Source organism: Molossus molossus, unplaced genomic scaffold (assembly GCF_014108415.1).
Source record: "Molossus molossus isolate mMolMol1 unplaced genomic scaffold, mMolMol1.p scaffold_m16_p_23, whole genome shotgun sequence".
NCBI lineage: Eukaryota > Metazoa > Chordata > Mammalia > Chiroptera > Molossidae > Molossus > Molossus molossus.
This window is the reverse complement of record NW_023425359.1, coordinates 23,283,244-23,299,511: the sequence shown is the minus strand read 5'-3', so window position 1 is coordinate 23,299,511 and position 16,268 is coordinate 23,283,244. Positions and strand designations below refer to the sequence as shown.

General features: G+C 42.0%; 1 protein-coding gene across 4 annotated transcripts in view; it reads left to right on the top strand.

Moving 5' to 3' along the window:
- The window catches only part of KCNT2 (potassium sodium-activated channel subfamily T member 2), a 165,919-nt gene that overhangs the window by 101,180 nt on the left and 48,471 nt on the right, over nt 1–16,268 (top strand). For all 4 annotated transcript variants that reach the window (XR_004961413.1, XM_036277429.1, XM_036277428.1 and 1 more), the window contains exon 14: nt 5,967–6,075. Coding sequence is in view for 3 of the 4 variants with exons in the window: in XM_036277429.1 (XP_036133322.1) it covers nt 5,967–6,075 (109 nt within the window). In the remaining variant the exon portion in view is untranslated. The remainder of the gene's footprint in view (nt 1–5,966; nt 6,076–16,268) is intronic.

The following is a 16,268-nucleotide window of genomic DNA, read 5'->3' as shown; positions in this document are numbered from 1 at the left end:
GGGGTAGGGGGGGAGAGATAAACCACAGAACTTATGTGCATGTATGTGTAACCAATGGACATAGACAACAATGCTGGGGATGGGGTAGGGGTGGGGGGCGAGATCGGGAGGAGGGTGTCAATGGAGAAAAAAGGAGAAACATTTGTAACAAAAATAAACTAATAAAAAAATTTACTGTGAAAAAGAATATACTTCTAGAAAGTAGAAAATGTATTTGTGTGTTTGCCAACCCTCAGAACCCTAGTGCAATGATCCAAAATTACCTACTTCTCCGTTTTTACTAAAAATTAAGGATTCTAAGGGTTAAAAATTATAATCACTATAAGTAATTAAAACTACTTAGAAGTAATAAGGGTGAAAGAAAACAAAAGAAAGTAAAATGACTCATTGTTCTAGAATGAGAAAGAGGAGAAAACAAACAAACAAAAATAATGGATTGTGGGAAGTTACTTTTGAACGTCTGATCCCTTATCTGAAGACTGTCTAGCACAATATATATCATTGAGGTTTAATTATACAGACATATATATTTAGTGAGATTTAATAATCTGTGTGTGTGTGTGTGTGTGTGTGTCCATTTAAAGTAAAAGGTGAACTGTTGTTGGGCATTATTATTGTTTTACTATTAAGATGATTTAATAACTCTATCATCAACTCTCACAGTAGAAATACCTATCATGAACCAGTAAGGAAAAATACTTTTGGTAAGAACCTAATAAAAACAGACCTCTGAGAAAACTTATTTTTCATAAAATATTAAGACTGCTATTTTTCTGACTTGTTTAAAAGGAGATTCCTAAAATCAATACTGTTTTGCCCTAGAATTCGGGGGGGAAAAATTCTCCTTTGGAGTATGTAATTAGTATGATACACTCAGAAACACGACAGCATTAAAATAACATAAAGATTCGAGCAAATTAAAAAATAGAGACATGCTTTTTATACTCAGTGTTGCTGAGGTGCAATAGGTCTGCTTCCCAGCACATGTTCAATCTCTAACTGGGTTGCCTCCTGTGTATTTAATAAGCGCTCTTATATTTAGCTCTTGTGGGACTCAATGACTTACCAAGGTGTCCTTCTACCTGTTCCCAGCCATTCAGTGGGTGAGAGGCTCCCAACCCAGAACAGGCAGCACTTTCGATGTGTGTGCACGTGTCGGCCGTGTACATACACAGGCACACACAGGCCCCGATGGGCTGTGTTATTGATGTTAGGCACAGGATCGAAATAAAACTCGATTGTTAAGAGATGATCTGTTTCCCTCTAAGAAAAATAAGCAATTTTCATAGCCATAAGCCCACTCATGCTTAGAAACAGAGTCTAATTAGCAAACAAGATGGGAGAGGTTTTATAACACAATTTATTCAGTCTCTGAAAATCGGCTTCCTCCCGTAAAATAAAAACAGCAACGTTCCATTTTAAAAATTTACCCCGATTTGCATTTCTGTTTAAAAGCTTTTTTTCCAAAGGATTTTTTTATTTTTTCTGTAAATCAACTCCCAGGACAGAATTGGTTTAGTGCACTTACCAAGCGGTTTACTGCGTCCTGGGGGCTGTTACCTAGCAACTGCATGGAAGAAGCTTCTAGCGCTTTAAACACCCAGGAGCTCAGAAAACAACGCTGGGAGGCACACTTACATATCTGACTTTCTAGAATGTAATTAACAATTTTATTTTCCACAAAGCAAAGGAGACTTGAAAATGGATGTGATTCTTATCTATGTATAAATTTACACCCTTAAATGTAATTGCGTATCGTCAAAGCTTTTAAAGCAGCGATTCTCAACCTGCGGGTCGAACGACCCTTTCACAGGGGTCGCCTAAGAAATAACAGTAGCAAAATTACAGCTATGAAGTAGCAACAAAAGTAATTTTATGGCTGGGGGTCACTACAACAGGAGGAGCTGTGTTAAAGGGTCGCGGCATCAGGAAGGTTGAGAACCGCTATAAAGAAAAGATAATAGAAATGACAATTAAAAAAGAAACCAAGAATCTCACACAATCCTTTTATTTTAAAAGTCCTGTCTCTTGAAAACTCTCTCCCACCCCTTGAGGTGGTTACAATAGTATGACTCCTGTTCCTACAGACAATTCTTTGAGCTCATTCAGATGTACCTGGGCCCACGCAGAATTCAGCATTTTACAAAACTGGGTTCATGGTTAGTCGGGGAACAGGGGAGTTCTCTTGTCGTGCTACTTACATTATTAAAAGGTGTGGTTGGCCTTATTGCAAGATAGTTTATTGAAATGTTTTTATCTTGAATAATGCGTGATTGTAATGATACTTGCTTAGAATTCTGATCAGCATTGTATCCCCAGTGTCCAGTTTTTCTCAGAAAACTGTTGCGGTCAATACTGTTATTAGTCACAGTTTAAATACAAGCGAGTTGGGCTCGGAGGGGCGCTGAGCTTGCTCCTGGCCTGGCACTGGGTGGTAACCCCATGATCTCATGTGGTTCGTCAGCCAGCGACAGAAAGAGATCTTGACCAAAACAGAGACTTTAACAGGGCGGGAAGAAAAGACAAGATGAAGTGTCTATAATTTTGAAAGAGAAAATGCTTTCTTCCACAAAGGAGGGAAATTAGATGCCATAGAAGAAAAGGATGGATTGGATAGCTGCTAAGTAGTGGTCTTTGCCATCAAAGCTGGACTTTGCCCCGTGGGTCATCTCACCAGCAAGGAAGAAAGAGGGTAGGGGAAGTAGTTGGTCTAGAACAAAATAACCCAGAAGTTGGACAGAACCTAGTCATGTGACCATATCTAACTAGAAGGGAAGCGGAGACATGTCATTTCTACCTGGGCAACTGCACACCCAGCTGGACTTGGGGGTGGGGGATGGGGACAGTGAGAGGAAGAAGGAAAGAATGAATACGGGGTGATAGGTAGTGACTGGTTTGCACTACAGCTCAAATCGGTGTCCTCCCAGGTTCCCATGTACAATACGCGCCCTGTAGGCTAAGATGCTACCCATGATTATGAAAAACGCTTCCAAGTTACAGCATGTGTTGCATTCAACTCAAAGTTCAAGATATCTGGGTAATGCAAGGTCACTCCTCTGCGTCTCTAATGGTCTCCAACAGACACACACGCAAAGGAGTTAGTGGCCTGCACTTCCGCTTCATAAGCACATACATCAGGGGGGGGGGGTAACTGTAATCAAATACTGGAGAAGGGAAGGATGGAAGACACCCAGCAGCCATGGTCCACAGCAGCGATGACATTCTGGGGGCCACGAGTCCAAAGACCTTCCAGGACATTCGTTGACTGGAAGTCTATTCTGATCTTGGAGACGAACAGCGTTGTCTCTTCACAAACATGCTCCTTGTCCAGGGGCAGGTTACTTCCAGTCCCTTCCACATGCCAGTGATTGGGCCCCAGTCTCTGCAATTTATGCAAATGACGACTATCATCTAGTGGAATATTCTATCATATTCCTTTTCCTGTGTCAACCATCCATATTGATTCAATTGATATCTTCTTCATAAAAAACATACTATATTTACTTTTTATCTATTAAGGAATCCCATGGTAATTATTAACTCCTTTATATAACAGCACGGTTTTCAACCTATCTGGTCAAATATCTCCTTTTCACAATACATATTTTGTAATCCTTCCTTTACTACCCTGGAACAAATTTCAAAGTAATGTAACTATCTACAGAAATATATTTAAAATACTTAATATAATATCCTAATTATAATATGAAGGAGAAACAGAAGTGAGCTATGAATAATAAAGAGGCATGTATTTCAATATGTAAACACTCAAGGAAACACAATGAAAAGAGAGATGCTTACGGACACTGGTAATATTAGTAATGAAATGTCCCAAATTTGTATTAATAACTCACAGTGCTGAACAGAAAAAAAAAAAGTAAATTTTCTCTTCCTTTACATGGTCGCTGCGTTCTTAGACAATTTAGTATCTACTAACACAGAGCAAACACACTTTGTATCCACAGATAAAATTGCCTCCGGGAATGTGTACTTTGCTTGATGGGCTACTAGATACCACAAAACTTTTACTTAACTGTAGGGGAATAACCATATGCAAAAATAAAAAAGGCTACCTAAATCTTACTACTCATGCCCTTCCTTTCAGTTCCTACCGAGTAGCATAGTTTTTGATAAAGTGACCCAGTGTAACCCAGCCCTCTCTCAGCCGCCCTCCCCTCCCCCAAACACAGTTACGTACATTCACTGAGGGGAGGGGAATATAGACCTGAGCTGAGTAGCATAGTCCTCTTTGAATGTGGCCTCACCCTGCAAGGTGACCTCATTTCTTACTAGTTTTTATTGTTGAATTTCAATAGGGACCCTTATGGTTATTATTATTATTTTTTTTAACCATAAGGTAAATAAAATGGTATATTTTCAAGCTATGACAGACACAAGGGCCATTTTTTCTCATGCTCCCCTACTAGAAGAATTACGGTCTGCACATTCCAGCAAGGGAAAGTGAATAATTGCATGTGGTATTGCATATACGATAATCATATCTTCCAAATTTTCTGGTACAGTTTGTATTTCAAAATATTCTGTCTTGTGTCATATATAGATGAGAGAGAGAATGATCAGATCTTGATTTTTAAAAGAGAAAATACTGAGATGGAAATTTAGCATAGGATTTCTACCATACAATGTCAAACAAACAAAAAACACAAATGAGAAAACAAAAGAAGAAGAAATGAGCTCTTTCATCTGCTGATATATGATAAAAACAGGAGTGAGGCCAATCTTCCTACCTCCAGAGAACTTGCTGAACCTTTGCCCAAGTAAACTTCTTTGTTTCTGTTTTGTTTTGTTTCTCATAAATTGTATGCTGTGTGTGTTCATTGTGTCGGTCTGGCTCATATTCCTTAACTCACCTAAAACTGTTATTTTATGCCTATGAATATTTATTTTCTTGGAACTTTAAACATTGCCTTTATTATACTTGTTTACTTGGTAACTCAAGATTTGTGTGTTGTTTTTTTCCCCAAAATGAATCCTACTGTAATCAATTCTCTAAAATGTGACTTCTGTTGACACCTGAGTACCTGGGACCAGGGCTCTTTCTCCTGCAGGAAGATATGTACTTGGGTTGAGACCCTCACCCCCTAAAGTGGCCTCACCTTCCCTGTGCCAGCATCTCCAGCACTTTCTATATTACTTTCTATATTTTTTCACCATTGAATTCTAGCAGCCTGTCGTCTTTTGAGTTTATGGCTTTAAGTCTTGAGGTTCAAGTGCAATCCAAATGCAAATGTATTTGATTGATATTATAGTTGTTTTGTACAAAATCTATTCCTTATATTATGCAAATATGGCCTACATCTCTTTCCATAATTTCCAAGTCTTTAATGCCCTGTGACCAATCACTACTGTTTTTGGTCAGTGTTATTCTATTTCATGCTGCAGAGCTATCAGAACCAAAGGAGACTTTATACATACAGTTGCTGATTTATTGTTTAGACTCTCCCCCACACCTGCCTGCATCTCACCTGGTGGACAGGTGAGGCACAGGAACACGAAATACTTTGTCAAAGCTGCCAATTTTGTTCAAGACAGAAGTGGGCTTACACATCTTCTCTTCCCTGTCAATCACTAACTCATAATCAAGTCCTCTCTTTTTCCAAAGGTTATTGACATTCAACATTATTTTGTATTAGTTTCGGGGGTACAGCACAGTGGTCAGACAGTCCTATACTTTACAAAGTGGTCCCCCTGCTATTTCCAGTACCCCCTGGCACCCTACAGTTATCACAACATTATTGACTATATTCCCTATGCTGCAGTACTTTGTCTTAAGAAACCTTTTTCCTGGGGATAAAATTACATAGATTAAAAAAACAAATCTCTAAAACGATTGTGTATATATTGAAACTTTTGTAATTTAATTCATTGTTTTATTTTCCGTATTATTTAAAAATATTGCCATCCCCAGGCAAACTGTTCTAATTTACCTGTTTTATTTCAAACAGATCATGTTGTCTGTGAAGAAGAGTTTAAATACGCCATGTTAGCTTTAAACTGTGTATGCCCAGCGACATCTACCCTTATTACACTACTGGTTCATACCTCTAGAGGGCAGTAAGTATATATTTTTTTTAAGATCATGCATTTTAAATTATTTAAAAAGAAATAAATAAGTTATGCAGTGATGTGATTTAGTCATATAGCAAACCAAGGTATACAGTTAGTTATGTACCTATATTTGTATTTGTGAATTATCTTCGTCTTACAGAGAGACAGATGGACAAATAGATAGACAGACAAATATAAACCCGTTACGAGGTCCAAGACACACAGAAAGTTGACGGTGATTGGTGGTCTCTTGTAACTAACCATGAGATCATTTGTTTCATCCTAAATTCTAAGTGTCTACATTCTTTGTTAGGCCTAGGCTTAAGACATTGTTTCTAATTTCGAGATTAATACTTAGCAAATAAACTATTAAATAGCAAGATGATGACGTGATATAGTGTAAGATCGTAAAGTCAGTTTTTGTTTTTGTTTCTATTTCTGGGGTAAGTTTTTAGTCTTAAAGCTATCTATACACAATTGACGTCTAAATAAAAAATTTTCAATTATTATAGAATGATGACAAATAGATAAAATTAGCTAATGTAGTATACGAGAAATCACTTTTTATATGCATTTCAAGGTAGATGGGGAAGAGTTGCATCATGGGGACACAGTGTTCTCATCGGCTTTGATAGAGTTTCGTAAAACACAGAGGCTGTTTTCAATTGGATGACCAAGGGAAATGTCATCGGGGAACACACTTACCACTCTGACTTAAGGAGACAAATACCACACTGCATTTCAGACCGTTTCATATTTTTTTGCTTGGTATTTTAGAGAAAAGTTGATTTTCTAAGTAAATCTCACTGTGGTCTCTGTGACTATGATTATTGAAATGAAGTTAATTGATAGCTATTGACATGATAAGACTAATAAATTAAGAAAAAGGAAAAATTTAATATTGGATGGGATACATTGCTAATTGCAAACCAGGAAATGCCCGGCAGTATTTTACAGCAAATTTTACTTTCCTGGGCGTACATTTCTGCTCTGCTGTGACAGTAGGGAGACCCCAGAAACAATTTTATGGATGTTCAGAGCATTCATATAATAGAGAAATTTCTATTCTGTACATTTACAAGCCTTTCATCTGTTGACGGAAATGATGGAACAGGGTCATGAATGAAATGGTCTTTCATTGAAGAAAGTATTCAGCACTGTGATGAAATTAAATAAAAGACTGGAAACTGACCCCAGTTCATTGGAATTCATCACCTGGGTTCATACCATCTTGTCATAGGATCCTACGACTTCCAAGCAAACATCTAGACCAGCTTCGTTGTTTTGCACACGACGAAACGAGAGCTGTCTACACTAACACACATCGTTACTCATAGACTGGGTCAATGACAGTGTCTTACCCTTACTGAGGCGGACACAGATGGAAACCACAATTAAGGATGAATTGCCTATCTCTGAATTTTTGTGTAAGAGGAATATGAATTTTAAAACATTGTATCTTGTATTTTGGAGACTCTAGAATGTAGCCAGTACCTTGGGTCATACAGCTTCCAAGGCTGGGTCACACTCTTATCCTCTTGCATCTCCTTTTCCTACTATTAACATAGTCATTCGAGCTCCAGTTGACCAGAAAGTAACTCTGAGATGATTTCCAATAACTGTGCTTCTTTGGTTCATTGAGCGGTTACCCTCTACCTTAGCAACTGACAGTCTTCCCCTTCACTCACTTTATTACATGTGAGTGTCTGTGCTCTTGGAAGTGGTATTCCTTATTGCTGACCGGATTAGCGTTTTGATTTATTGGGCAATCTTGTTAGAAAGATGAACACAAGTTCATTGTTTGCAAGAATCGCTGTAGGATGGTGAACATGGACCACGATCATTTGGGCGAGGGGATGCTTACTGACCAGGCCAGTTAATAGACATTGAACTGACCCACCTTGATGACATTTCATCCTTATCAAAATTTAATTTTCTATTCATTTTTCTTTCAATTTACTTTCATGAGAACTTTTTTTCATAAGTCCCATCCAAGAGGTAATATTTTTGGCCACCGTGATAATAATGGGAAAGAGAAAATTGATAAGAAAAATACTGCCAAGTTGGAATTCATAGAACTTGGCCACTGATTCTGTATGAATGGAGAAAAGAGGAAAAGGAAGCGAATCTCCTCACACTGAGCCTTTGTGGAAGGATTGCATTATAAAAATAGTGAAGTAAGGGAAAATGATTCAGCTCAAATCAAAATTATTTTTAAATGTAGCAGAAGACAAAGATAAAGAAGCTAGGTATCAATGAAAACAGTGATGAAGTCAAACAAATGTAAGCAAATAGATTCAGATCATGATAACCCATTATGGCAATATGCTGAGATAGTTTTACTTGAACCCCAAAAGGAGAAGCATCAAATAGAAATCAACTGGTAAATGATATGAATGTATATTTTAAATAGTTTGAATGGATGGGAAGATTTAAGAATCCCAATGCCACATGAGTACAGATTAGAGGTCAGGGGGAAGCAAAGTTGCTTTTATATTTTAGTATAAGCCATTTTAAAAACTTGCAATTTTGCAAATGTGTCCCCCGGGGATGGTCATTTCATAAGATTGCCTTTATGAACTGGCTGGGCAAGTATGTTCTTTTCATCAATGGGCTGTGGAAAGTGCTGTTCAGGGCCCTGTGTTCATGCTCTTTGTGAAATGAAAATGAACTCATAAACACTAATACCAAGTTTCATCCGTAGTCGTCCAAGTAATCGATGTCTTTACTTGGACGCGAAGAATACCTTCATTTGCAGTTGTTTCCTGAGCTTGCAAAATGTTCTCATCCTCTAACCAAATGCCAAGCGTTCATTAGATTACAGAGAGATGGTTTTGTTTAACGTCCGGTCGTGAGCATTGCACTTGTTGTGTCCATTCAAACTTCAGTGGGATTGGGGCGTTCCCAAGCAACTGTTCCTCCAGAGATTACTTAATCGTTGTGGGAAGTCTGCAGTCGCAGTAGAAGCACATTAAGCCCGGATGGGTGTGATAAATGATGTGGGGTGTGAACAGTGGTTCTGTTATTTCCTACACTTGCTGAACTCGTGTTCCAAGAGAGAATTCAGAGCACTCTTGGATGCGTAGTCATACTTTCCTTGAAAAATAAAATGATATATTCAAGTAAGATTGGGCAATACTAGCTAAACATTACATTTTTAATGGCTTGGGTTGTTTTTCTTTTCTTTTTTCCTTTGGTTGAACTACTTTCAGACTTAGAGAAAACATTCAAAAATAGTACAGGGAGTTCGCACGTACCCTTCCCGTATGAACGTGCTCGGATTTTCACATCTTACGTAATCGTAGTGCTGTTATCAAATGAGGAAGGAATGTGGATTCACGGGTTGGTCTGATGCAAATTGTACCGGTTTTCTCATTCATTTCCCTGGTCTCTTCCCGGATTCTTCCCAGGCCTCTCCTCTGTGGGCCCACATGGTGTGGCTCTTTCTGTCTCAGTTTCTTTGGGGAAGCCGGTCAGATGGGAGGAGGGCTCGCCCCAAGGTCTTCAGTGGACTGTTTCACCCCTTCCAAGGCCCTCCCTCCAAATAGAGTCAGCTTCCGAGGTCCTGGGGCTTGAGACTTCAGCCGAGGAATTCGGGGGGACCCAGCCCCCTCGTAGCAGCTGTGAGGGATGGGGAAACCAGGTTTCCCTGGCTCACATAGATGTGTTGCTATTGCTTCCACCTTGGAGACAGTTCTGCCGATGCCACGGAAGCCTGCTGCCTGGGCCAGGGAGCGGAAGGGACGGTGCTGTCCCTGCGTCCTGGCGGGCCTTTCTCCGTCTCCCACCCAACGAAACAAAACAAAACGTGCCTTCAACACTGAGGCCCGCAAGGGGACGCCTCGGCTCTGGAAGTGGCGCTTACTTATTGTTATTGTGTTTGTATGAGCTGACGTGTACCGAAACTCCCCACAAAAAGACACTTGATCAGACGTGTCGCCATCCGATTCCCCGGGAAATGCTCCCCTAAGCAGACGCGTTACGGGCCACGGGACCGTCTTCTCGTTTGCAGGCTATTCTGAGACATCCGGGCGCTGCTGTCGCCGGGCAGCCTCTGCTTGCAAAGCCCATAGCTCGTCATTTCTTACCCGATTCCATTCCAATGTGACCGTTTTCTCGGAGGCCCTCTGTGCTCTCGTCCTAACCTCCTCCCGTGTCCTCATCTCCCCCGATTCTCTTTATATATAGCAGCTCCTTCAAATAACAAGTTCCTAAATCCACTTCGCGGTTTCCGCCTCCTACACCTGTTTCCAACGTTCCCTCTGCCTCGAATTCATTTCTTCTGCCTTAGAGGGTTCTGCTAAATCCGAAATTCTATCTCCTCGTGAATATGTTTAGGCTCCCCGTTTAATGTGATTCCCCCCCCAGTTGAATGAATTCACATGGATTTTTATTATATCTGCCAGAGCAGGGGATCACGTCCTTTGTGCATTCATTTCTTCCGACTTATCAGCTGTAGTTCCACTCAAGGTGGAGAATGCGTCTTACTCGTTCTCACACCTTCTAGCATGTTTGTCACGGCCTGGCTGCTAAGTGACCATGAGTTAGATGAAGGACATAAAGATGCCTGAAGTCACTCATGGAGGGCCCCAGTGCAGGGGGGCTCATGCCCGGCAAGCCTTCTTTTGCTCTCTCATCACATGTCCCTGAAATATGACTAAAGAGATAAAACGTCCATCACTTTCATCGGCGGTAAAACACTGGAAGAGGTGCGCGATCTCACCGAGTCTGGATGGTTGAAAGAGGAGCAAGGACAGTTTCTGATGAAACCCCAGTCCCAAGACATGTTCAGACAAGGAAGCAGAGTGAAAAATGCCAACCCCCAGGCCAGCGCGGGGGGCAACATTTCTAGACAGAGCGGACACATTGTAGTTGACTTTCTGTACCAGAACCGCAAGCTGCCCCTGTTCCACCCCCACGGATCCAGTTCCCTGCATTTAGGCTTCGCTGGTAACTGCTGGGTGATCTCAGATGTGTCCTACATGAATTAGAAGAAAATGTCTGAATTACAGGCTAGGAGATGGCTGGGGGTTGGGGTCCAACTCCGTCCTCTTTGGAGGCTTTAGACCTAAGAGACTGACTCCTTGCTCAGCATGAGGGACAACCGCCACTTGGCGGATCTGATTCACAGCTCACTAAGCTGCCCTGTCACAGGCTGTCTGTCAGCAGCACCAGTGAAATGAGGTGAGGAACCCAGTCAGGAGACCAACACCTCTGTTCGCACCACAAGTGTTGTGGGTCTATGGGGAAGGTTGGGTCTTGTACTCGCTAGTAAGCAATTATTGGTTTTTCAAAGTCAAATGACTATAACATTTAAAAGGAGAGTCAAGCATACATTTTGGAAGCAAAAAGAAGTCTCAGTAAATGAGAACAAGAGTACATTAAAAAAATTTTAGTGTGTTTTAAAAATGTAGAGAAGTAGTAATAATTTAGAAGAATTCTGAAGGATAGCTATTGAAAGGCATAAAATATTGAGGCAATTTTTTTTGTTTTGTTTGTAGCATTTTGAATGTTTAGAATATTTAACTTAAATTTCTCTTATGATTCTAGAAGGTCTGATTTTCTCTTCAAAGTAAAAAATAAAAAGACCATAATAAATAAAGTCACAAATTCATAATAGCTTAAAATATTTGTAATTATCATTCTCAGGAATATTCCAAAAGAATGGGAGTTATTTTGGAGAAATAGAAAGTAAAAAAGACATTTTGAAATCGATAGAGTGATTGCTAACATTACCACTCAATAAAAGCCTTCAAAGATAATATCAGAAATCTTAAGGATTTCAGATAAAAAATGCAGAGATGGAATATATAAGAAGAAGAATTTACAGCACATACAAGAGAGAGAATATGTAGTCAGTGGGAGTTTCAGAGAGGACAGAGAAAGTGGACTATAACAGACTAGAGCAGAAAGGGGAGATTTAAGTCTTTCAATTGTCAGGGTCTCTGGTTTGAGAATGACAACCAGAGAGCCACACCCAGAGACATAGCATCACCAAATTACAAAGCAACTGTGATCAAGAAAGTCTTCTTAAAACTTGCAGAAAAGTGGAGGGAATCTCAGTATTCTGGACTTTGGACAAGAGGGTTCCTTTAACTAGTTCATTGTAGAGAGACTTACCAGGGGACATGGATAACTCACAGGACAAGAGAGTTGGCCTCTATCTAGGTGAATCTGGCCTGAACAATTTCCACCACAACACCACACAACTAACCCCATAATAAACCAACGTTTAAACTTCCTAGAACCTCTTGTGCCACCACTAGAACGAAAACGAATGTCCTTTGCCTGCCTGGTTCTGAGTTATAAACTTCGAAATAAACTGCATTTATGTGTGATCGATGGGACCCAGGCCAAATTTCTGCACCACAGCTGAAAGCAAAGATTGCTAAAGACTGTGGTCAAGATACAGAAAGTAGAGACATTGGATCTCAGCAGGAGACTGGGCTAGATTAATAGCAACACACCCAAGGGGATGTGGCAATGGAGGTCTCTCTTTTCTCTCCCAACCGTGGGGGGGCGGGGGATGATAAACTCCAGGAAAACAAGAATAAACTAAAATAAAGCAAACTCTTGTGACATAATACTGAACTGAGGTGGTCAGGAAATAAAGATAATTAAAAATATAAATTCTCCCTTGACTAGCTCAGGTACCGACAGAGAAGGTTACATAATTCCCGCACTACACTTGACTCTTCCGTGAACTATGTTGCAATAATCATAATAATGTAACCACTGCACACGGTTTCTCTCCTCTTCCCCAGCTTTACTGAGAGACTACTGGGTTATAGGATTGTGTACGTTTCCGGTGTACACATGCGCTCTACTTTTAATCCGGAGCCATTGATATACTTACAGCCAGGAAACAAAATACAAAGGTGCACAGTTTGAACAAAGCGAACAGAACTGTTCAGCAGACACCTCCTGGGGGTAAAAGCAGGGAGGAGACGTGGGAGGCAGGCGGGCAGCTAACACCTCTGCTTCCTGACACAGCCAGATTCGGTGCCTGCAGCGACTGGAACAGGGTTTTAAGCATGTCATCTGAAGCTGAAGGGTAGCTAGTCGGCAGATCTGACTTTGCCATTTAACACCAGTGAGCCGAACGCTGCGGGCAGGTGAGCAGACAGGTTGTCTGCGGCCACCAGCCTGGTGTCAACACCTTCTGTGAATTGTTTGCTTGGAATCTGCCTTTCGGTGAACACGCAACACCCGGCTCTCCACACGCCTGAAGGTGTCCCCTTGTCTGCACGTGGCCTGATTCTCACACCCACTTCGCTAGACTGGGCTGTGGGGGCTGGCGTTGGAGAGCGACTCCCCACAGAGGATTCAGAAGAAACACCTCAAGTCGGAGTGTGCATGGAGGTCCTGTGTCCGGGGTCTCACGCCTCAGGAGGACAGCCAATAGATAACGCCTGCAAGGGTAGAGTGACGAAAGCCGATAATACAGTATTAAGAGACGCCTCCAAACTCGGAATTAAGCTCAGGATTTGGGAGCATTTGGGGGAGGGGCGTCAAAATGTAAGTGCTGGAGGAAGTGACATGCTAAAAACAGCAATAAATAGCAATAAAATACTGTTCAGATCGCACAGATAGCGCAAGGCACCTGCTATTTGGACAGGGCGGGGGGGGGGGACTGTATTTTAGCTTTAAAAATTTTTATTAATGCAGAGGCAGAACGCTTTGTAAGTTATGACTTATTCAATAATCATAACGTTAAAAAGCCGAGAAAGCAGTTTAGCCGGGACAGATGAATTTATTTTTCCACCTGACATCTCAGAAAGTAGGTGAGAAATCTTCACAGAAGTTTAGGATTGCTTCTTTTGGGTAGTAATGGGGCTTTCTCTCGAATTAGGGGGGCACCTCAGAAAGCCGCCTGGTTTTTGAAGGCCAAAGCAACTTGAAGGGGAGCGAATCTGGGCCACCTTCATATACAACCAGCCTTTCGGGTTGAACAGTCCGAGCTCTGTGTCATTTCTTCTTGAATTGTGTCCCTTTCAAAAGTGCGTTCATTGTCCGCGTTCACTGTTAACAAAGCCTGAGGTCCGGGCAGCTGTCCCTGTTTCCAACGTAGGCACCACTCTGCTCCTGAGGACGGACAGCTCTCTGGCCCCATCTAGTGGTCGACAGATGATACTCATCCTCTCTTTTTTTTTTCTTTAAAAAAAAACTATGTTTTTATTGACTTTTTAGAGAGGAAGGGAGAGAGATAGAAACATCAGTGTGAGAGAGAAACATCGATGTGAGAGACACGTCGACTGGTTGCCTCCTGCAGACCCTGACCAGGGCTGGAGACCAACAGCAACTGAGGTACGTGCCCTTGCCCGGAATCGAACCCGAGACTCTGGTCCGAGGGCCGACGCTCTAACCGCTGAGCCATACCGGCCAGGGCAGGCTTTTTGTTCTTCATCTATTTTGTGTTTTCACTGCTGCTGAGGTTAAATTCCTTTCATGTCCATTAAAGATGACAGAACTTGGTATCCCACCTCTCACACCCCGCCCCGCGCACAATTCTGATGTCAAATTTATCAGAGGGAAAGTCACTGACCAGGCTTAAAAAATGGTTCTGGTGAAGAAAGATATCAGATTGTTAGAAAAGCAGAACAGTTGGTACCTGAGCACGAAGAACACTGTTAGGTTACTGAGTTCATCAAACGAAACATTTCTCACGCACGTACAGGTGTCAGAAGGGATGTGGGGTGTCAGAGAGGGTGGTAAACAAGACGGGGTCCCCCTCCCCTTGGAGCGCATGGCACAGGAAGGATCGGGAATAAATCTGGTGTTACAGTAACATGGACGGAGGGGGCCCTGCGGAGGAGGCCATGACTCCGCCAGCCACGGGTTCAGGAAGGGGTGGGCAGACAGGAACGGCTTTGGGGAAAAGACCTGATGTCGGCCCAAGGCCGGAGCCCACGGGAGATGGAGGACGGAGCAGCAGACGGCCTTTGAGAGACAGGCATGGCATGGTCCGGACAGCTTTGTAATGCCACTGGTCTCTCCTTCCACGTTACCCTCCTGCCATCCCAGTTCAGCCCCTGGCATTCGATTTACGATTCTCTGGAAGGGCTTTGGCACCCTGTGGGGCAATTATCTGTGCCCACACTGCCTTTGGACCTCAGACGAACCCTGATGGGTAGCGGGGACCCCTCCTACATTTCTGGCTCTTTGAAGGGATTCTATCTTTGCCAAGTAGCACCCTGCCAAGTAGCAATGTGGTACGTAAAGAATTTTAGTTCTGTTTGCCAAAGGCGATGTCGTCTCCACCCGTCACAATCCTTCCTCAGAGGTAGTAGTGTGCAGTCCGTCGTCAAAAGTGTTTTCTATTTTCCTGAATCCCACGCTGTGTTAACGTCGTAGAATAAAAGGGCAAAGGTTTAAGAGCATTACTGTGAACAGGTTGACTAGGCGTGTTGAAAGAGGGTTTAAAATACAGCCACAAGGAAGGTGTAAGAGCAAAGTAAGAGAGGGAGCTCACACTTACCGAGCGATTACTGTCACCAGCACCCGCTCGGTGATTTATTTCTGTGACCTCGTTTCGGCCGACCCAGTGAGGCCGAAACAATTTTTCACAGAAGAGGTAAAGAATCGCCGAGGAGTTAGATAACTCACATAAGGCTGGAGTTCGGATTCAGATCGGGTGATCAGACCCCAAGGAGAAATGACAGATACCTTGAAAATGTAGGGTTTTCAAAAACGTATGGACACTTTGCAAATGTTGACACGTGTCCCATCTCCCTGGTCATCCTTCAGGGAAAACCCACCCTAAATGTGGTTAATGAGACTTGCTACCTGCTCTTACCCACGCAGAATCCGCAGAGATTAGGAAGTCCTTTGATTTTCACAGTTACCACGTTTCTCCTTGCCCACGTCCTGCCTGTGCTTCGCAGAACTCACCAGCTTTCTCCAGCAAAAGTGTCAGGACTCGTACAAAACGCGGGAAGAGAGCTCTTGGATATTAACAACGAACTTTTCATAGGTTGACTATTTGATATACTTTCAAAACCACTGAGCAGACAATTCCAGAATAAAAGAAACGGTCTTTTCTGTGATAAATGTATCTTCTTTTAAGAATACTAGTGGGAACTCTTTGGGAGACCCCAACTTGTATGACAAAAAGTCGCTTTTCTTGATGGCCGCGCACCTGGAGGAGAGCCATGGCTAAGACAGAGACAGACGCAGTTCATTTGCTAGGAGTCAAGCGG